Genomic DNA, 22,157 nt, shown 5'->3' with positions numbered 1-22,157 from the left:
TATCAAACCAGTAGTGTCAATAATAAATTTAATTTGCTGTCATGGACTTGGCCATCATCAGCTCCATAAATTTGTCAGAACTACAGGCTGAATATGCTGGCTTGCCCTATTACACAGTTTAATGGCTAAGCAGAGGTAAATTTTCACTGAGATTTTTTTAACTAATGGGTGAAATTAAATTTTTCCCAAACAAGGATTACCTTCAAACACTAATGTAGACCACTGAATGGCTATGGAAATTAGCTTTAGGGAAAAACTGATTATATTTCTTCATGAATCCAGTTCAAAATTAAAAGGCAAAACATACTGTGGTCAAGTCATTTCAACAACTAGTATTACTTGAATCATATGCAATGTCAAACTGCTTTATACACTTTGTTTGCTGTCAAAAGTTAACGTGAAGTGAGGCCTCCATTCTTACACAAATTTGTAGCAGATACATACTTCAAAAATCAGATTATAGTTCCTGCAGCATCTTCCAGACACCAATACAAGTGCAAAAGAAATTTCCATATTTCAAAATCCGTTTAACAGTGCAAAGAGGAGCTTCCGCCTAACCTTCAATCGGAAATGGTTAATTTTCAATGTAAATAACATGCCAGGAGGCAAGCATGGAGGAGAATCTGACAGAATTTTGTAACTGTCCCCCAAGCAGTGACTATGCTCAGTTAAACTCATACACTCACTCGGCAGTACCTACCATCTGTGTGAAGGCATTTTCAAGGATGAAATGTGTCAAATTTCATCACAGATCAACATTCATGGATGAACATTTTGGAACCGATTTTGATAGGGCACACTAAACTTTGAACCCAGTGAAATAAGATGTTATACCTCTGCCAAAGAATCCCATTCCTCTTATTAGTAACCCTGTATTATAAAACACTGGATGCAATTTTATTGTTATAATATTTTGAGTTTCACCAATAAAAAAAGTTGTGGAAATTTGTGTTCTCCTTTCTTATGTAAATACCTACATAATACTCTTGGATTTCGTCTCTTGGCATGTGAAGTCTAAAACATCATCCTACCTGGCCATTCACAGAAGCAGTTTCCTCACTCTTGTTTTTGACCCATGGTTCTTTTTTTTTTTTTTTTTTAAGATTTTATTGAGGAATTGGGGAAGGGGAACAGCGTTAGAGAATCGGGGAAGAGGAACAGACAAGTTGCTGTCCTTTTGTTCTTCAGTCTAGTTGTGGAGGACGTTGCTTCACTGGCCCATGTTGGTATTATCATTGCGCCCTTCCCGGGTGAGGCAGTCACTCGCCGGCCATTGCACGGTCACTCACAGCGGCTCATGACAGCTCACGAAAGCTCATGCCAGCTGCCGGCCAGCCCCACTGCAGCCTACTCCGTCGCCGGCGACTCATGGCAGCCCAGCTCCAGGTGGAGCTGATGTTCACCATCTTAGCTGTAGAGGGCGCAGAGTCACTGGCCCTCATGTGGGATCCGAACCAGGGTCCAGCTACTCAGAGCTGGCGTCCCAAGCCAACTCTTAACCAACGCACCACTCGGCCGGCCCCTCAACCGATGGTTCTTAATCCTGACACTGTACCGGAACTGCCTAATGTGCTTGTTAAAAAACCACATTCCCAGGCCTAACGCACATCTTCCAAATCAGTATCTTAAGCTCTAAGAGAAGTGAGTCTGATGTAGCCATCCCTAGCGTCAGTTCAGAGCTGGACATTCATCTTACAATTGGATTTTACATTAAGTTCATCATTTGGTACCGATTACACCCAATTAGCTGGGGTTATTTTTTAAGCCTTGTAAAAATGCCAAGAATATGAAAAAACTAGATCAGGAACTTATTTAGCTTTATCTTATTACAAAAGTAGGTTTCAAGCAACATTTACATTCGATTAGGACTTACAAAGAAAACATCAGGCCTTCATTTGGCCTACCTGAATTATGACATATAAACAGTAGAATTAAGTCTACAAATAGAACTTTCCCTTTCTCTTTTTGAAAATTGATATGGTAATTCAGACATACTTTACTGCAGTTCTAGCTGCCTTCCTCTCCACATCCCTAGAGCTTATTTTCAAATGTCCACCATAGTCCATAGCTTTCAAAGCTTAATCCAAGATTTTTGTGGTTAAAAATTAATGAACCTGGTACTCCAGTTTGTAACACTGTTAAGCTGCTATAAAACTACAAATGAGAAAAATTATTAGAACTGTTACTCATAGTTTAGCATAGGACCGTAAGGAACTTAAAACCTCAACTGAACTTACAAAATTAATTTGCTCCTACAACAGACACCTAAACTTTGCATGACTGGTAAATAGAGCAATTCAAAATGCTTAATAAGAAGCACTCATTGTTACCTGGTAAATGGGTAAAACTTAACACTGTAGAATGAAAGGGTCAAATAAAATTCAGTCAAATGCCCAGTGTAAGTAATGTATCAGATTTTAGTTTGCTACTACAATGAACTACCATGGTTTAATCTTGTAAAATATTCAGAATTTAATTGCAAGCTGATTAAGTAGTCTGTAAAGGCAGAAGGTTCACTGTGAAAAAATAAGTCAATTAGGGGCCGGCCGAGTGGCTCAGTTGGGTAAGAGCATGAGCTCTGAGCAACAGGGTCGCCGGTTTGATTCCCACATGGACCAGTGAGCTGTGCCCAAGCTGAGCTGCCGCTGAGCTGCCAATAGGTGACAGGATGGCTCAGCTGGTGAGAGCACGTGCTCCTAACAAGGCTGCTGGTTCGACCCCTGCATGAGATGGTGAGCTACAGCGGCGGCTGATGGCTCAGTGGTTAGAGTGTGCACTCTTAGCAACAAGGTTCCCAGTTTGACTCCCGTATGGGATGGTGGGCTAGGCCCACCCACAACTAAAGATTGAACACAGCACCTTGAGCTGAGTGGCCATGGGCTGCCGACAGGTGGCCAGATGGCGACCAGATTTGGAGCTGAGCTAGCTGCGCCCTCCACAACTAAGATTGAAGGACAACAACTTGGCTGTTCCTCTCCCCCAATTCCCCAATAAAATCTTTAAAAAAAAAATAAGTCAATTAGAAAAAATAAAATAAGTAAATTAAAAAGTATCCTATTTTTATGTATTGAGGCCCTTTTGGTTATGAGACTAGCATCACCTTAATTTTTTGTTTAAATGTATGACAGTACAACATATATTAAAATTCAGAGAAAATCTAGGTGCTTGTGGTATTTCAGGTAAAAAAATAAAATAAAATTCAGAGAAAATCTATACTACCAAGATAATTAAGCAATTAGAAATTTCTCTTTTGAAATCTAAGTATGTGATTCTGAAGATGACAGCGTAACTCAAAGATAATATCATTTCTCTTTTATATAGAGAACCAACCACTAGTAAAGAACTTTAAACAGTAAAACATTTCCTAGTACTAATAAACTACAAAATAGATGTTTGTGTTCTAAAATGGCTAAATCTAATGGTCTAAAGTGGCTTACACAGTTTCCATATATATTAAGTCCTTCTATTTGCAAGTTTGGAATATTTCAAAGAGGAAAAAAATATCAAGTGATGAGAGAGAAAACCAGAAACCTCGTTTATTCCTTAAATGAATTATAATTGGGATTGTATTGCCATATTGTATTCCATCTATTGCCATAATAAGGCTTTTGTATACCTGTAATATGCCTAATTTTCATCAGTCTTATAATCCCCAAACCAAGCCAGCTCAAAATGTTTTCTGAATAGTCATTAAGCAGGCTTTATTAAGCATATGTTTGGAGAAATCTATTCAGTAGGAAACTTATTAACTTGCCTTTAAAAGTGACCGATAGGTTTTTGTTTTTTTTTTAAAGTCAATGTCACATTTGTATATACTAGTAATTTAAGCCCTGCAAGTATCTTAGTAGGCACATCTCAATAAGGAGCCTTTAGGACAATATTCTATGTATACACTTTGTGTAATACAAGTTTTTCCATCTAGCATTTACTTATATAAGTTTTACAGTAAGACTCAAATGCCAAACATAAATAAGGTACAAAATGAAAGGCTTGGGGCTAAAGTTGGTTAATGAATCAAGACTCTTCATTTCAATCTAAGGAAAGGATCTAAGGCAATGGCTAGCAACAAATACAGAAGGTAACATTGATTATTTAAAGACTCAGTTTCACATCCTATTTGTCCTGGATTGTCTCTTCACATATTCTCACATGAAAATATGAAATATAACAAGATATTGCTCTGCTCACATTATTTATCTGAAATCTAAGATTATAACATTATACTTAATTCCTTAAAAACAATAAACATAAAATTAGGCCTAAGTATATTTAAAGAGTTTGTTCATAGCTTTGAAAATGACTAAAGTAAAAAGAATCACGGAGTCATACTATTTCAAATATTTGACATATACCACATCTATGATAGGTTCCATGTCTTTCCCCCCTTAATTTTAATTTCAAAATAAAACAAAATAAAGAGGCTAGTTTTACACACTGGGCAGGCATCAGACTCTCCTGATTCTCAGAGCCTGCCATGGAACAGTTTCCCTTCTTTTCATTTGCTGCCCTTCCAACATTCTCATTTGCCTGGTCTTCACAAAGGACCTATTTTATTTTTCCTTATCTTTGAGATGACCTACATTTTTGTTTAATGACTTTCTGTATTCATTTTTCTCTGGAAAAAGGATTATAAAGTATTGATGTGACACACAGCACATGTTTTTAATAAGGGTAATATTGTCATCTTTATCATTAAAGCATAAAGTACTACCTACCACTCATGCCTTTTTGTTTGGTTCACGAGAAGCAAGACAGTATTTACTTATATTTTAAGAAATATAAGCTATTTTTTGTTGTTCTGTATATAGGTCAAAATTATGTAGACTCCAACTGAATGCAGAGTTTCAAATTTCTTGTGAGCATTTTCTATATGCATCACTTAAAACTTCCAAAAGAGCCAAAATTAATCAGTTACAACAACACAAACCACCCCTATATTTGAAAATATTTTTCAAATTAAATACCTTTCCAGATTAATCTAACATAGTTTATAATACCCTAAATAGAACTTCCAGAAGAATACCTATCTAATTTAGACAATTTCAATTCTTTCTTGTATATAAGCTATAAAAACAAACTAGTGCACAAAATTAGAAATAACAGATTTTTGGAAAAGAATTATCATTTTACTTTGTAAACTGCCTTCCCTTGCCACTGCTCACAAATTAATAAATTCCTTTTTATATCAAGATTTTCTATTAGACTTATAACCAAATAATTTAAGGCTAACGATCTTAGTTTTCTGAGTGTTCCTGTAGTCCCACCAGATTCCAACTTACACAGAACACAAAATATACGCAGCTTAGTAATTCTACTACAGAAGTCACAAGAAAGAAGAACCTATTTCATTAATGCTTCATCCTAGAGAGACTAGAAAAAAGCTTAGCTGTATGTCTAATAAGCATTTTTGGATAGATATACATCTTATGAAAACGTATCTAATAATGATAAGCTATTTAATTTTGTTATCTTACGTATCAATTATTCTCAAAAGTCTTTATAAGAATTACAACCCCTTCTTTAAAATCATACAGGTTTCAGAGTAGAGGCTAGCATTTCATTTCAAAGTCTCCTTCTCTAAGAAATGAAATACAAAATTTAAATGTGAGGAAGGAGTTTAGTATTGCAGAAATGGGCTAGTTCTGACATGATACATAAAATACTGCTCAACAGGGTAGCAACATGGTAAGATTTATGCCATATTTATTTCTTGTTACCATTTAGCATCACCACTTTCTGTTCATTAAAAAAAAAAAACAGAAAAGAATTTTCCATTTAAGTCAAAAATTCACATCCATTTCTAGAAGAATGCATTACCAGTCCTCTGAGAAAATTACCTCCTCCAGGAAATGCTAATGTTGCAACATGAAATGAACAGGATATAAAATTGTACAGAAAGTACAGGAAAGTTTATCTCAACATCCAATACTGTATTCAAATACCGGAAGGAAATACACCAAAATGTCAACAAAGATGTCTTGGGGTGGTGGTAATAGTGGCTAACTAGATGATTTTCTATAATGGACACACATGTTTTAAAATTTAAATTTAAAAAAAAGCTGATTTGGATTACGAAGCCGATAAGTTATTCCTTCAAAAACAAAACAACTTTCCTACTTTTCAATTTTCACATAACACTAAAAAGCTTAGAGTTCTGAGAAATTCCTAAAAATTTAAATAGTTTTCTGAAAGGGTCACATATACATTTCCAACAATATATAAATAAGAAACATTCAGCTTTGCCAGGACTAGAGCTTTTCAGTAGAATTTTTGATTCTGAAAAAAAGAAAAAAGAAAAAAAAAAAGACCTCAATTGTTAAAAAAGAAAAAGGAAAAAAAAGTCTTTCAACACAGGTCATACTTCCCAAATATAGTTTCAATTCCCCTGCTATCTCAATAGACAGGCCTATAAGAGCACTTCACAATACCCAGAAGTCCTTGTGATACACACCAGATAGAAAGTTCTGCCCTATGATGTGCTACAACAAATCCTGAAATCCCCACAACTCAAACATTACACAATAATCAACATGAATTTACATTAACTAATAAAGTAATTCTATGCCTAAGATCACACAGCAGATGAGAGGAAAACCCAGATCACTTTATTCCCAGGTTAGTGTGCAATCCATCATCGTAAGTTCTCACTAGCACAGAAGCTCCACAGCTTACCTAATAAGCATTAACTCCCCATCCGCCAAGCAATCCCGTCAGACAGCAAAGCAACACAACTTGTGAATGTTTTAAATACTCAAGAAGGTGGGAAATAGCTCAAAATTTATTACTGTTATATCAGTTCCTGTTTCCAAGTCACTATGTGGTTGTGTCATTAAGGGATGCAGGAAGGCATGGTAGGGAATATCAGACATGGACTACGTAGTCCTTCAGCCCTGAGTTTGAATCATGGCTCCTTCATCAAAACTACTAGCTGTGACCTTAACCTCTACGGACCTGTGTTTTACGTACGACATGAAGTGAACTGGACTACATGCTCTCTTAGGTCTTTTCTAGATTAGGAAACACTTAGTGATTCTGCATCCTCTTGGCAGAAAAGCTACAAATGCAGGATACCACAGCATTTATCATCATTTATCTGCTCCCCACTAGATTCAGAGCCTCCATTAAGACAGCCAAGCAGGCAGTTCTTGAGTTCTCAGGACCTACTCAGCCCAAAAGGTAGTACAGGCAGGTATTCAATACATGTTTGCTGAAGGAACAAAGAAATGAATGAGTGTCACGTATATAACTGATCGACTTATTGCCCTCACTAAATAAGAAATGGTCATAAGAAAAAAATCAAGTACAGTGAAAGGTCTTCTGTCTTCCCCTGGCATAACAGGTTAATGACATTATTAACTGATATTAACTCTTCTTCTGAGAGTGAGAGTCAAAGAGACCGGTGAACATAAATGTCCTCTTGAACTTTTAAAAAGCCTTGAAAAAAATAAACCCAACTTGCTAAGCCAGGTGGTTGAAAGTACTGCAAAAGGGAAATGAGAACAGTCAGCTTGATTTCAAGTGGATCTTCTCTACTTCCTCACTTCTCTTCCCTTTTCAACCCCTCCAGCCTGGCTTCTCCCTCTCACCATGTCACCTGCCACAGTCAGCAATAAGCTCCCTGTGGCCAAAATCAATGGGCATGTCAGTCTTTACCTCTCAGTGGCATGTGGCATCGTTGACCATGTTTTTCTTCCCTAACACAGTTTCCTAGCTCCCCTGGCATTACATGTTCCTGAATTTCTCCTACCTTTCTGGCCATTGTTTGCATCACCTGTGAACATTCTCAAAATGTTGAAGGTTCCTCAATCCTGAGCCCTCATCTCTTTTTACACCCTTTCCCTGAGTAATTGCATGCATCCTATAGACTTTAAAGATCACCTGAAAACAACTCCTGCATTTCTACCGCTAGCCCAAAGCTCTCTTCTGGATTCCAGACAAGTGTATCAAACTGCCTATCTGATTCCATCTGTATGTCTCACAGAGATCTCAACCCAAACGAAAGTCTTAATCTTCCCCCTCAAATTCTTTTCATAGTCTTTTCATTTCAGCAAAAAGCACCACCATCTGCCTGGTTGCTAAAACCAGAAACCCAAGTCACTCTTAACATAGCCTATCTCCCGCATCTCCTATCCCATCTATCAGAATCCCACTGATTGCCCCTGTAAAGCATACCTTGATTCCCTGAATCCACTGCCTTCCCTTCATCGCTACGGCTACCACATAACTCTGGAACTGCTCAGCATCCAGGTTAGTACCAAGGTTCTCGGTATTGCTGGCCGGCTGCTCTTCTCACTTCGCGCTGATGCCCACACTCCAGCAAGCGTTTCCCGCCTTAGGTCCTGCATGAAGTCACTCCTTCTTCTGCCGATCTCCTCCTCTCCTGGCCTGGCTGACCCTTTCTCACCCACCCAACGGGATCTTAAATGTCCACCTCCTTAGACCATCCTCTTCTGTCACTGGTCCTTTTCTTCTCCTTCAGAGCACTTATCGTTCGTGGGATTATTTATTTCCTTGCCTATTTAATGTAAGTTCCTCCAACCAGCATCTATTGGGTTGTCGGAAAAGTCATGGAGTATTTTTGCAACGAAAAACATAGAAACAATACATCATGACTTTTCCGACAACCCAATAAGATCAGCGCTTTCATGTGGTTCACTAGCAAACACCCAGCCTGCAAAAAAGTGCCTGGGTCATTGACGGGTGTTCAGTAACACATTACTGAATGGCTGCTGAAAGCTGCCAGTTAACTGTTGCCAGGCTTGTTAAAGGATAACAGACCTCCTGAGATCTGCCACCCAAGGCCTTCTTGCCCTCAGTGTCTTTTGCATTTGCTCCTCACTTTTGACATTTGAGGAGAAAAGAATTCAGATTACCATTATGAAAATGGATATTCAAAATAATGCTCTAAACCTTGATACCGCTTATAGTATAAAGTATAAACACATACAAAACTATCAGATGGATATATATATTCCTATCAAAAAATACGTTTCTGCGCAATGAAAGTTTTTGGTGTTTTTTTTTTTTTTTAATTAAAAGCCTTCTTTTTCAAAAGAAAGATATCTTACATTAAGGGCAAATATGCAAAATTCTCTACAATAGGTGGGGACCTTGGTTTCTTACTAAATTTTAACATCAACCTCAAAACTGGTTGCAACATATGATCATAACATAATTTAAAAGTCAAGAAAAGAAAATTAAGCAAGGATAATTCCCCTGGCCCCAGTCCAGAATGAAAGGTGTATCATCTATATGGTAACAATTTAAAATCCCTATCATTTTTTAAGCGGTAACTAATAAACTAAGACAGTTTTACTGCAAATGTGGCAAGTTAGTAACGTTCAAAATAGCAAATCATTTGTATTGCTATATTTTAACTTAATAGAGTAAATCACATTACTCTTAACTATTTTGGCTAGAATAAATAGTATTTGCGGCTTTGTGAATACGTAGCACTCAAAAAAATTTTTTTAATGAATGTAGACATTTGAATAGCAATTTGCCCAAAGTATAATCATGTATATCTTTGTATTTCTTGGGCCTCATGTAGCACAGAGTTGGCCAGGCAACAACTTGTGAGTGATTCTCTAGCACTTTAGAAAACCTATTGCAGTTACTCAATGCTAGTAGCTTCCACGAGTTTTTCTTTTACTTAACATTAATAAATGGATACAATCACCCTTCACATCATGAAGCCTAAATGAAAACCACATGATGATATAACATGACAGACTCTTCATACAACTTCTATTAGGTGATTCTCTGTACAGCTTCTATGGAGGCAGATTGTCCTATTTAACAGAAAAATGATTTTTAAAAAGATTACCCAGAGAAAAGGAAAACAGTAATGTCGATATTGAAAAGGAAAGTGAAAGTCTCTCTCCCCAATTATTCATCATTCGAGCTCTTTTTCTTTAACCTTTCTAAAAGAGTTAAGAGAGACATGCCCTATTAATAGGCTGAGTATAACATAACTGTTCCAGGTCAAAGAACCCAAAGACACTGTTATACTATTTGGGAAGGGGGTGGGGGAGGTAGAAAAGTTTTGTTTGTTGGCTCACATTGTTTTTAAACACCAAAATCAATAAAATGTCCGTCTGCCCGTCCCCCGCCTTAGGGGAGTAAATTTGAAATTTGTTTATTTTGCTCCATGAGAAAAGTAGGAAATTCTGTCAGACTAAGGTTTCTAGTTGGTTTTTATACAAAATGGTCAGAAGTTCCAAAATCTCATAAACAGTAACATGAAAATCTTAAAAAAATCATTCTGTATTTTATAAACATAAGGAAGTTTTTTACCTTGGAAAAAGAAGGCCAGTACCCTCTAACCTGAGAACTCACAAAGCGTCTGCCTACCACAGACACAGGAAATGGCAGAGAGGAAGAGAGTCTTCGCGTGCAGGTGGAGGATTTCCAGCCAGGGGAGGAGGAAGGGGACAGAAAGAGCAGCACATTCAGTGGGCGCGGCAGAGTGCGCCTAGGCCAAAGGTGGTACCACGCCTCCAGCAGGAAGATAAGGATTTGGCCACTTCCATCTACACGTCAGATTGAAAGGCCAGCAGTGACATGAGAAGGCAACAAGCAGCAGCGTAGCAATGAAAACCTCAAATCCCTTTTGGATGTGCTACCTTTACTGGAGACCACATAGGGTCTAATGAGAATGTAAGCCATATTCCGCATTACTTAGAATTCAGAATTTTCTAAATATACTGGTAATCAAGTTAATAGAGTGTATCAAATCAAAGCTAACAGTGTCTTGTTTTTTAAAAAGCTACTTATGGTTTATGTGCATATGGCTAATGATAATAGACAGTGCATGTCAGGCACTGTGTCAAAGACTTTTTACATCCCTAAACAATAGTAGGTCTTCCAATCACCCCCATTTTCCAGTTGCAGAAACAGAAATGTAAGACCCTGAGGGACTTGCCCACGCTCACAAAGTGGGTGACAGAGCCAGGACACTAATCTGGTGGCCACTTAACTCCACTTTATCCCACAGCATAGGAGAAAACCATGTCAAATTTTAATGTCATCAATTTTAATCATTTGTAAATATGTTTTATAATAGGTAAAATATATCAATAAATTTGAACATGGTTATTTTCTAATTTGTTTGGAAAATACAAACTAAAGTTTCATTTAACAAAACAAAGTACACAGGTCTTATGACTAAGACCGAAAACCAAAATCAAGTAAGAGTAATTCTACTCAAGTATTTGCACCTATCGTAGAGTAGTTGGGGATGAAAAAGTGCACCCACTGCACTGATTTAAAATTTTTTTATTCATTTTGCTAAGAGAGATTAAATTTGACAGATTAAGATAAACAACTGATATCACTGCAGCAGACTGGTAACTTTAGCCAAGGCTACTAAAAGTCAGTTCTCAAAACAAAACTATTTTCTTGATCTGTATCAGCCCATTCTAATGACACTCTGCTAATGCAGATGTAACAAATACTCCTGAAAAAAGGCATCTTGCAAAACAAACAGATATATATACACATCTATATGCTCACCACATAGACAAAGGTGAATTATATTATGTAGTTAGAAAAAAATAAAGTACTTTCAAACAAGAACATAATCACTGTTAATTTCCAGAAATATGCCTTAAAAAAAAAAAAAAGATAGTTTCTAACTAGAACAAAAATTTGCAACAAACTGCTCTCTGGAATGCTCATAAGTAGTAGGAACAGTGTGATAGTTACATGAGAAACACTGCAAAGGAGCTCATAATAACAGAATAAAAGTGTTCTGATAACCGCTTCTCCAAACCACGAGCAACTATATACCAGATATGTGCCAATTTCCAACAAAAATATATGGCTGCCTTTCAGACAACTTGTTGCCATTAAATTTTTATTTTTCAGGGTACATGAAAAACCATGTTCATAAAAAATTAAATAAAAACCACATTGACTGGTAGAACATCCACTGAGGGCCACTAGCAGAACATTTAGTTTTCAAGGAGGTGAAGATTCAAACAGCCTTTACCATGATGAATGGTGGTTAGGATGAACGGCACCAGTCTAAGTTAGTAAATTTACTGTAATTAAATGACATTTAAGATGATTTGTATCATAACTATAATCTAAGTTAATAAAGTAAAAAAGGAACGGCACAAGGATATTATGAAAGTTCAGAATATAAAAAAAGGTATGTATCAGTGCAATGCTATGTATTCTTAATAAAATCTTACCCGTATTTAAAATAATAATGTGCTCGAACTTACGAGGGTAGTGGTAATATTTGAGTGAATGGGTGTTGGTCAGAAAAGCCTGGGAATGAGAGAAAGAATGCTCCACGGATATAGTATTTGAGTGCTTGTAAAATGTTTTAGTGGCCAGTGATGTGGCCCAGGACTCAGCCTAGGTTCCAGTGTCTATTCTTTCATCATTTACTAGCTCTGCTTTCCAAAGTATCAAGGAACCTCTCTACATCTGAATGTTTTAACCTGTGAAATGGGAACAATAACATGTATTCTATTTCTCTCTCTGTTTTTTAAAAAGAATTCTGTGATAATGTATGTGACAGAACTTTGAACAGTACAAAGGCATTTTGATAAAGCATAAGGTATTAAAAAGTGATATAATTATCAGCACTTGAATTAATTTTCTGGAGAAAGAAATTGGCATCTGTTTTGAGCTAATGACTAGAGACCTCAATTTGATTGGGTTGCTGCCTATTTGTAAAAGGTCAACAGATAATGTTCAATCCAGGGAGTCTATTGGCCATTATGCTTTCATTAAAAGCGAGCTCACAAACCTCTTTCTCTTGGGTTAGGTCCACACTCTGGTAAAGAATTCTGAAACTAATAATGTCTAGCTTTCTATAACAAAATGATTTCCTTGTTTTATCCCTTAATTGTTTAATAAACATTTTCAGAGCAGCATAAATTACCGCATCATTAGCTTTGTTTAGCAATAAAACATAATACAAAAACCAGCACAGTATTTTGCAATCCCTTCAGCACACACTTTCCCCCTTCAGTCCACACTACCCACGGATAGTCAAATTTCTAACCCCCACCCTCAAAACCAAGATATACACATGAACACGTGACCATAACACAACATGTCAAGACATACACTTGTGCATGCATGTTATGTGTGTACACACACACACTCTCTCAACAAGCTGTACTGTATAAGCACATGGCAAAACACCTTCTTTGTTTCTGATGTAAACAGTACTATAGCTCTGGGCTTCCAAGATTTGGATAAAATGTAACCACTCCAACATCTGATAAAATTCACCAACAGGATCCTATCTATAAGCTTTAAAATCTCTATAATCACTAATGGTGCATGTAATCCTTATTTTATATAGGTTGAAGTATTTTACCCTACCCTGGAATCTGTAGACAATAGGTATTTAGAAACTTGAAGTCCAAGTCTTGTTTTGATTTTATTCATAGACAAAATGAGCCAAATCCTTCTCCAGCAGAAACATGCTAAGTTTATAACTGAAAGTAGATTCATTTTTTAACATAAATCCAAATTAGCGTTAAAGAATAAACCAATGCCTAACTCTCTAGTATTTCGAACCTATGAAATACTGCAGTACAAATAAAGAAATATTTTACCCTAATCTAAAATTTTTATTTTACTTACCACTCATCTCTTTTTTTAGCAACCAATGAAAGAGATTAAACAGTTACTTTGTTACACAGACTGAGGGAAGTTCTTTCTTAATGAATAAACTACTCCATCAGCTTGGAGAAACAGAACTATCATCAAGCACAAACTGTACTACTTGAGTAAGAAAAATAAAGTCGAACTGAAGGTACTAAGATAACAAATAAGGTTTTGGTGTCAGGCACTGCAAAGAAACACTGGTCATTACAGGAAGCTGTATTAATGCTGACAATGTTAAAGTGTTCGTAGAAACTAGGAAGCTCTAGTGTTCCTCCCAGTGTCACACACTTTCCTGTCCTATATAACCAGGTCTATAAATTTTGCTTGTATTTCTGAATAAGTAACTGTATATTAAAATTCCAAAATATTTAATTGGCAGTGATTCCTAGTCATCTTTTTCCTTTTGCTACGTATCTCTTTATACATTTCCCAGCCAATCCTGGACTCCCATCTCTTTAGTCATCTAACTTACCAAATTCCCTAGCTATTGTCACATAGGAGGCTTTTCTAAAGCGAGGGTGTCTCAATAGTGCACTGGCAGGTTACAGTGAATGCACAGCCAAAGCAGAACATTACAAACATTTAAGCCAGTACTAAAAGAGACACTTCTTAGGATATATTGTCCTCAGTGTGCTAGTTTCTAAGAACTAGAATGGTACCCTAAGCTATAATGTGCTTGATTTTTCTTTTTCCACAGTAAGCTATTTAGCTTACCCATAATGAAACTAACCAGAAAAGGAAATGTTTGCCTTTCAGAACTTGGGATAAAAAAACATTCATGTTTGCACCCGAAGTTATTATTAACAAACGAATGGCCTGCTAAAAACCTAAGCTGTGACATCACTACCCTAGCCCTTGTCCCAAACACTGATTACAGGGCAGTCATTTATCTTAAAACAAAAAGCCACAGACAGGCTAAAAAACTGTCCCCATTTTTTTTTTTTTTTTTGCTTTTCAATTTGCATTAATAAGTTTAATCATCAATTGTTAGTTAAAACAAAAATGGCTAATTTTATTTTATCTGCTAACTCCTCCCATTCCCCCGATGTTTACCCTTTCTATCAAAGATTCAAGAACATACATTGTTAAACATATCAAAAAAGAAAATGTTATGATTCTGTAATACAAGGATTTCCCATCTCCTGGAAAATTAACAAACGAGCATACAGAAATAATTCATATTTCCCAGAAGGAACTTAATGTGGGATGTTTCTTTTTGTCTAGAAGAACCTTATAATCAGAATGCCTAAAAATTAAGAGAATAAAATAAGTGTCAGGTCCTATGCTAGTGAGAGAGAAAAAAACAAGGCATACCAAAGGAACTTCTCCATTCATGGGAGAACCAAACACGAATGCAAATAGCTCCAACCAGGCAAGCAGATGAGGGTTAGAAAACAAGCACCCACGGAGAGCACAGGGGAGAGGCGTTCCAGCCAGGAGGACTGGGTCAAGCTTCCATCCTACAGCACGGTTCCTCAGTGTGGCCAAGAACAAATTCATCCAAATCACCTATGACTGTCTGCTAAAAATACAGATCACTGGGTCCCATATCCAGGATTCCTAAAACAGGTCCTCCTGTGATGAAGCCTCAGAATCTATTTTTCTTTTATTTTGTATTAGACAAGCATTCCTGTGCATCTGATGCAAGGGGCTCCTGGACTTCATTTAGTCACATTAAAATTTGATTACCACTATTCTAATTGAAGGGTAGGACCTAATGAACAGACATAGTAATGGAAAACCTTGATGGAGGCACTTTGTGAACAGAGCCACAGAAGCGGAACATCACAATAGGTGGGAACTGAGGGGTTACAGGGTATGTACAGTGACCTAATGAAATATATTGTTGGAATCGGAGGTAAGCTAGCTAGAGTCTTGACTCATATAAAGAGGTTGAACTCTATTTTGGCGGCAATGGAGGATGAGAAACGCTTTCTGAGCAAACCCACACTGTGTTTGACCAAGATTACCTGGGATTCCAAGCAAGAGGTACTAGGACAATAATGTAAAAAAGGAAAAGTGGGAATGAATGCAAGAGCCTCAGGAGGGGCAGAAAAGGCAAGATTCAGGGAGTTGCTGTATGTAGACAAGAGAAAGAGTTGAAGATGACGCTGAGGAAAAATTTAAATGAGCCAAGTGCCTTCTCAGTATCCAATACTATGCCAGGCACCACAGAGCATCCAAAAGTACACCAGTCATTAATGCAACGTAATAATTCAGCACCTACTATACAGAACAGGTACCATTAACAATGCCAAGGATATACAGGGGATAAAAACCCCTGGTCTCCAAGAGTTTAAAATTAGATCTTGCCCCGCTCCTCTTTTCTTGTGTCCCGGCATTTTATCAGGGAAAAAGTATGTCTGAACTTGTCTCTCCTTGCCCATGATGCTGTCTATGCTCCTAAAGCATCAGCTGGCTCAAGTCCAGAACATGCAGCTCCTCATCCTGAGTGGTTTCACCTATCTGCCCTTAATGGCAAGTAAATACTTAGGAATGCTTTCTCGACAATGACCAGACAGTTTCGATATGAAACTGTAAGATCTGAACGTCCAAATTCAAAAGTGTGAGTGAAGCCCAACTTCACCTCAATGGGCTTATGGCACTTTTCTACAGAGAGCTTTAGAGTACAGTCATTTATTCATTCAGTCAACATGTACTGTACGCTATTACAATGGATGTTTCTTCCCTGACCTGGGAAGATGAATAACATCCTGAGAAAGTGGAAAGTGTGGTTTGTTGAGAAAATGAATGGTTTGTTAGGAAGAAAAGAGAATACACAGCACTTAAAAACAGGAGGGTGAAGGGAGGCAAGAAGGGTTGTGTGGAGGAACTCATGTGAGACTGCCAAAAACAATTTAACAAGTACTGACCACAGGACAAAAATTAACCACAAGTCTGAGACATGGATGAAGGTCACCTGTCAAGTTAATTTAATAAATTTCAACATATAATGCTGCCAGCTACTCAATTTTAACAATAATATGAGATAGCCTCTGCCTTTCATTAAGGACACTATACTTGACAAGATGCATACACCAAAGAAGGGAACTGTATAAGACAGTAAGTACATAATCAAGTGCTAGGTTGTACGATATGCAGGAAGAGTCATAATTCAGAGAAAGTTAAGATTCTGGCATCAGTTTTACAAAAAGCTATCATAAACACTTTTTTTTTCTTTCCCTAGAACTTTTAATAGCCAAGACAGCTTCTGAGTACAAATGGTAATAGGGGCCAGCCGAATGGCTCAGTCGGTTAAGAGTTGGCTTAAGAGTGCAAGCTCTGAGCAACAGGGCCACTGGTTTGATTCCCACATGGGCCAGTGATGCTGCGCCCAAGCTGAGCTGTCGCTGAGCTGCCAACAGGTGGCAGGATGGCTCAGCTGGTGTAACAACAAGATTGCCTGTTTGATGGTGGGCGTACCTGCAACTGAGACTGAACTCGGCACCTTGAGCTGAGCTGCCGCCTGGATGGCTCAGTGGATACAGCGTGCGCTCTTAACAAGGCTGCAGGGTTTGACTCCTGCGTGGGATGGTGGCTACGCCCACCCGCAACCAAGATGAAACACAGCACCTTGAGCTGAGTGACCACGAGCTGCCGTCGGGCAGCCAGATGGCAACTGGCGCCCTCCACAACGAAGACTGAAGAACAACAACTTGGCTGGTCCCCTTCCCCAATCCCCCAACACTGTTCCCCTCCCCCAATAAAATCTTATAAAAAAAGGTACTAGGAAAGACAGCTGGGTGTACATCATTTTGCAGCCACGCCCCTAAATGTGGATTGCTTTAATGCTGACGACATCATCAAACAACTTTCTAAGCGGTTTTACTTACAACTGTCACTTTATTTTGATATGACAGTAAAACACTTCAGATCTGAACTACCTCCAAACTGTATAAAGTCTAGATTGCTATCATTCCTGTGATCTTTCCGGTCTCTGGCAAATAAACCAGAAAACAATCAAAGCATTCACAATTAAATTACAAAACACCTGATTTCAAAAAATCTCTTAATTATTATTTTTGTATCTTGAACTTGGATCCTTTCTCTTCTACCCTCTCTTCAATGCTGTGTAACAGCTACAATATTTATGGGTAGTCTTGTTTAAGACAAAGTAGAAAAAATAAATATAAAATAAATTCTAGGTGCTTCCCATGTGAAACAGAGGTCCAAAAAATAACTAAGATTTTTTTGTTTAAGAAGGAGCATTTGTTAAATGTGTCTAGGAGCCTTAAAAAATAACACACATGCAAAACCAGAAAGCAAATACAGAAAAAGCACAATGACTGTTAAAACATTATTAAGGACTTTAATCTCTTCTATATTAATCTGTACCATAAAATGAGTACCTCTAAATAGCACATTTGAACCTAGTTCAGTTATTGAACTCTTAGTCCAAGAGTAAAAGGTCATTTTTTTTTAGAAGGATGAATATTATTGCTGTTAATTGGGAGGAAATTATTTTCAAAAGAACAAAATTAGAAGTGTCTGAAAATCATTCTGATCTTACTTTCAAAAAGAAAAACAACCAATTAAATATAACAGTTTTACCAAATTTATGGGGTTTACCATATTTTTATCTTGCTTAGTATAAAAAGCTCACCTACAGAGCAGTCTCAATTTCTGAGGCTAAAATTCTGCACAGATATATTGTAGGTATCAGTGAAAAGGGCGTGTTAGACTCAGATATTAATAAACATCATTAAAATAAAATCAGAACATTTTAAAAGAACAAATCTCTTACCAGCTGAAATTCTCGACGCCGATCATAGGCATTCTGTATACCGCTGTCTGCCCATAATGCTCTGATAGCAGGAAGATATTGTAAAAAAACTCGGGTTTCCACCATTCCCTGGGCCACCAGGGGGGACCGGGTGTCGAATGACATCATCTTGTCTCCATTGACTTGGTTTGAGTTATCTCCCCAAGGAATATGAAGCTTCTCTCGAGCGTCTACCAGCACCCTCATACCTTTGTTAAGGGGAAAAAAAAGTGTGAGAGGAGCCGTTAGATATTCTCATAGATTCTCTTCCAGTATTATTTTCTTAAACTTCTTAAGTACTCCAGGCCCACCTCCTCCAAAAATGGAGAACATCAAAAGAGACACGCGTAATTTCTCAGAGCTTAAAAAAACTAAATTATTCACAGTTATAAAAATTAGAGCCTTGGAAAGCATAGACTATTAAACAATTACTCTTTTTGAAGGATTTTAACATGTTCCAATTTGTAAAATAACTTCTGGGGTAGAAAGTAATCACAAGAGAACCAAAACTAGTGAAGAAGAAAGAAATTAGGCTGCATAGCCTAAAGTTCAGGCTCTAAAGTAAATGGCTGCAACCAAGATTTTCTAAGCCCCTCAAAAAGACCTTTATTTGTAAAATGCCAAGAACCAAACATTATCGCTCTGTGTTCTGTTTGGTCCCTGAGCACCCTGCTTAACACAACACAGAGTCTTCTAGAAACACATTCAAAACTCAAAAAACGTGTTCCATAGTAAGCTTCAAATCAGTGTAAGTCATAGGATAGCCTTCGATTTCTCTAAAAGGGAAGACCAAATGCAGAAAAAAATGCAGAAAAACAGAAATCTCAACTCACAGAGATTTGTTCAAACCCAACATTCTATCACTAAACTGTTACCTTTGGTCTATTTTAACAGTCACGACTATCAAGTCGTTTGTTTGGATAACTGAAAAACTGTTTTGCTGTTCATTTTCTGATCATGCCAACTCAAAAAAAGTATGTACCTAGTGATTTACTTCATCTCATAATCAATGCTCAAAGTAGGTCACACTTAGGACCCAGTGCACATTTAAGAGCCAGGTGTTTCCCTGGCTCATAAGCAGTTAACATGTTGACTCAAATTCATTGACATAACTAACTCCTTAAGTTCAGCTACATCGGGATACAAAGGTACCTTCAATATAAGGACTGGCAAGGCAAAGTCTGTGGCCTTGAAAGAGACCTTAATTAGTTTTGTGCTAAACGTTAAGATAGGATAAATACAACTGTTCTGTACAGCTTAGCTGCAGTGGTACTAGGGCTGGGGGCTCACTGTGGCCTGTGGCTCCCAGCCTGGTGCACTTCTCCCGTCATTATCCCACAATACTCCCCACCCCCCCAAACAGTTTTCCCCTACTCAGTCCTGGGAGAAAATAAAGTGACCCCAAGGAGTAGCTTGAGTACTTCCTGAATAAAACAAACAAACAGAAATCACTTTATAAAGCACTGCTTGAAAAGACCTGAAATCTGTTGCAAACTCCTAGATAACTGCTACCCAGATGAAATGAAAAGAATCTGGACACACCTGAAGCACCAGGCTGTGTATCTCAATTTTGCCAAAATGCCTTTTATAAAGTAGAAAATATCTGATATTAAGACAAATGAGTGCTAATTATCACCAAGTGACAAAATAAAAACCATCTTCTCTAATTCTCTGAAAGCCCAGAATAAAATTCTTATGTATTTTCCACGTAAAAATAAAGTTTAGTTTTTAGAACATTGTCAAATACAAGCAGAGTCTAAATCCAGGCTGACACCGATTCACTGACCACCTGTACAGGCTCCACATCCCTTTTAGGCCGAAGTTTCTCTATGTCAATGCACAATTTCATTTAAATAACAGAAGCAAGTGGTGTGGTACACCCCCTCCCTCCCGCCCCCAGTTATTAAGCAAAAATGAGAGTGGAACGTGTTTGCATAGTGATTACAGGCAAACACCCTGCCCGACCCTGACAGTGGAGCAAAAAACCACTGATTTTAGACCAAACTATATGAGTCTACTCTTCCCTGGTTGCCAGCACAGTAAACATGACATCAAGTTTCATACCCTTGTTCAAAAGGGCCTAAGGGCTGTCACCCTTCGCCCTTGACAAGAGCCTCGGGCAAAAGTTTCCCTACTGCGACCGTTCAAGAACTGCCTCGCTCAGGAGGCGGCCAAGGAAGCAGGGATTTGGGAACAGACCGACTCCATGTGACTCGGGTCACCCACCCCGGGCGGCGAGGTTGGGCAGGCAGCGCCGCGGGCGGTGGGTGGGGGTGTAGGGTCTGAAGCTGGCTCTCAGATCTTCCTGCCTTGTCCGGAGGAAAGAGAGGCGAGGTCACCCCGCACTCTGGGGCACCGGGCTCGTCTCACTTCCCTCTCGGAGGGGGCGAGGCAAGTGGCGGGGTTGGGGGTGGGGGACCAATCGTGCCCCCGACCCGCGCGTCAAGGTGGAAGGCTGGGCGCCCCCGGGCATCCCCTCCCCTGGGGGACGAAGGCACCCTCGGCAGAAAGGGCCAGTGCCCGGGGCGCGCCCCCATCCTCCCCGCCCGCCCGCCGGGCCCGGTCCTTCCACGGGGACAGAGCGAACGAGGGCGGTGCCCGGCCCCGCGCGGGCCACCGCCGGCCTCGGCCCCTGCCGCAGCCCCGACCCTCGGTCCCCCGGCTCCGACCCTCGCCCGGCACCTTTGATCACGTTGCTGTAGATGGTGGGGCGGAACTCCTCGCGCGCGCGCTGGTCGAAATCCTGCCCGTGGATGATCCGCATCTGCTTCAGGAAGGTGGACTTGCCGCTCTCGCCCGCGCCCAGCAGCAGGATCTTCACGAGCCGCTTCACGTAGGTCTTTTCCCGGGACAGGCATTTGTCGATCTCCTTGGACTTGCGCTGCTGTTCGGCCTCGCCGCTCGTCAGCACGCAGCCGGGGAAGCACACGGACAGCACGGACCGCGACGGCAGGAAGTCCGCCATCTTGCCGCCGCCGCCGCCGCTTCGGCGGGCCCCTCCGGCTCCCTCCACCTCCTCCTCGGGCGGCGGGCGACTCCGGCACCACGAGCTCTAGGGCGGGGAGCGTTGTGGCGGCCCGAGCGCGCCGGGGGAGGGAGGGAACGAGCGAACTGACTCGCAGGGCGGGCCGGGCAGGGCGGGCCGGGCTAGCCGGGGAGGGAGGGAAGGAGGGCGGGCCCGAGAGGGGCGGCGGCCCCGGCGCGTGCGCGCGCCCGCTGCTTCCCGTGGGCGCGCGCACGCAGCGGCCGCTCCCCCGCCTCCCGCCTTTTACGGGTGAGTTACGCGCTAGCTGGCGTACGCGCGGCCGCTGTGGTCACGTGGCCTCCGGTAGGGCCGGGCAGAAACGTGTGGCGCCCGACTTTCTGTTTTCCTTTAATTAGCTGCGCCCGTTTACGGGCAGAAGGGCTACGTTTTAGGGCCCTGGAGGCCCGAGACCAGATCCCGGACACTGCCCTCTGGGCTTCCTAACTGCTCCCGCCCCTCATTCTCCCAGGTTTCATGCCCTCAGCCTGCTGTCAGCGTTCGCGCACCTTATTTCCAAGCCTTCGGCTGGCAAGTTATGTAGACAGCGGGCGCGAGCCTGGAGGGTTTTGGGGTATATTTTCATAAGGTGGTTTCCTTCACAGCCGGCTCTCCCAACCCCCGAACGATAGAGAACCCAACGTCATCAATCCACCCACCCAACTATTTTTGGCATTCTCAGACCCCTGCAAAGATGCTCTCCCCACACCCCCCGCTCCCGAAGAAAAAGAACTGGAA

The 22,157-nt window shown here is 39.9% G+C and overlaps 1 protein-coding gene across 1 annotated transcript in view; it reads right to left on the bottom strand.

The window, feature by feature from the left end:
* Positions 1–21,570, bottom strand: part of GNA13 (G protein subunit alpha 13) — a 35,584-nt gene extending 14,014 nt beyond the window's left edge. Inside the window, exons 1-2 of the mRNA XM_019637773.1 lie at positions 21,080–21,570; positions 18,380–18,606 (exon numbers count right to left, since the gene is read on the bottom strand). Of these exons, the coding sequence (XP_019493318.1) occupies positions 18,380–18,606; positions 21,080–21,362 (510 nt within the window). The 5' untranslated portion in view covers positions 21,363–21,570. The remainder of the gene's footprint in view (positions 1–18,379; positions 18,607–21,079) is intronic.
* Positions 21,571–22,157: the final 587 nt, after the last annotated feature.

Source organism: Hipposideros armiger, unplaced genomic scaffold (assembly GCF_001890085.2).
Source record: "Hipposideros armiger isolate ML-2016 unplaced genomic scaffold, ASM189008v1 scaffold_34, whole genome shotgun sequence".
Lineage (NCBI taxonomy): Eukaryota > Metazoa > Chordata > Mammalia > Chiroptera > Hipposideridae > Hipposideros > Hipposideros armiger.
This window is presented reverse-complemented; position numbering and strand designations above follow the sequence as displayed.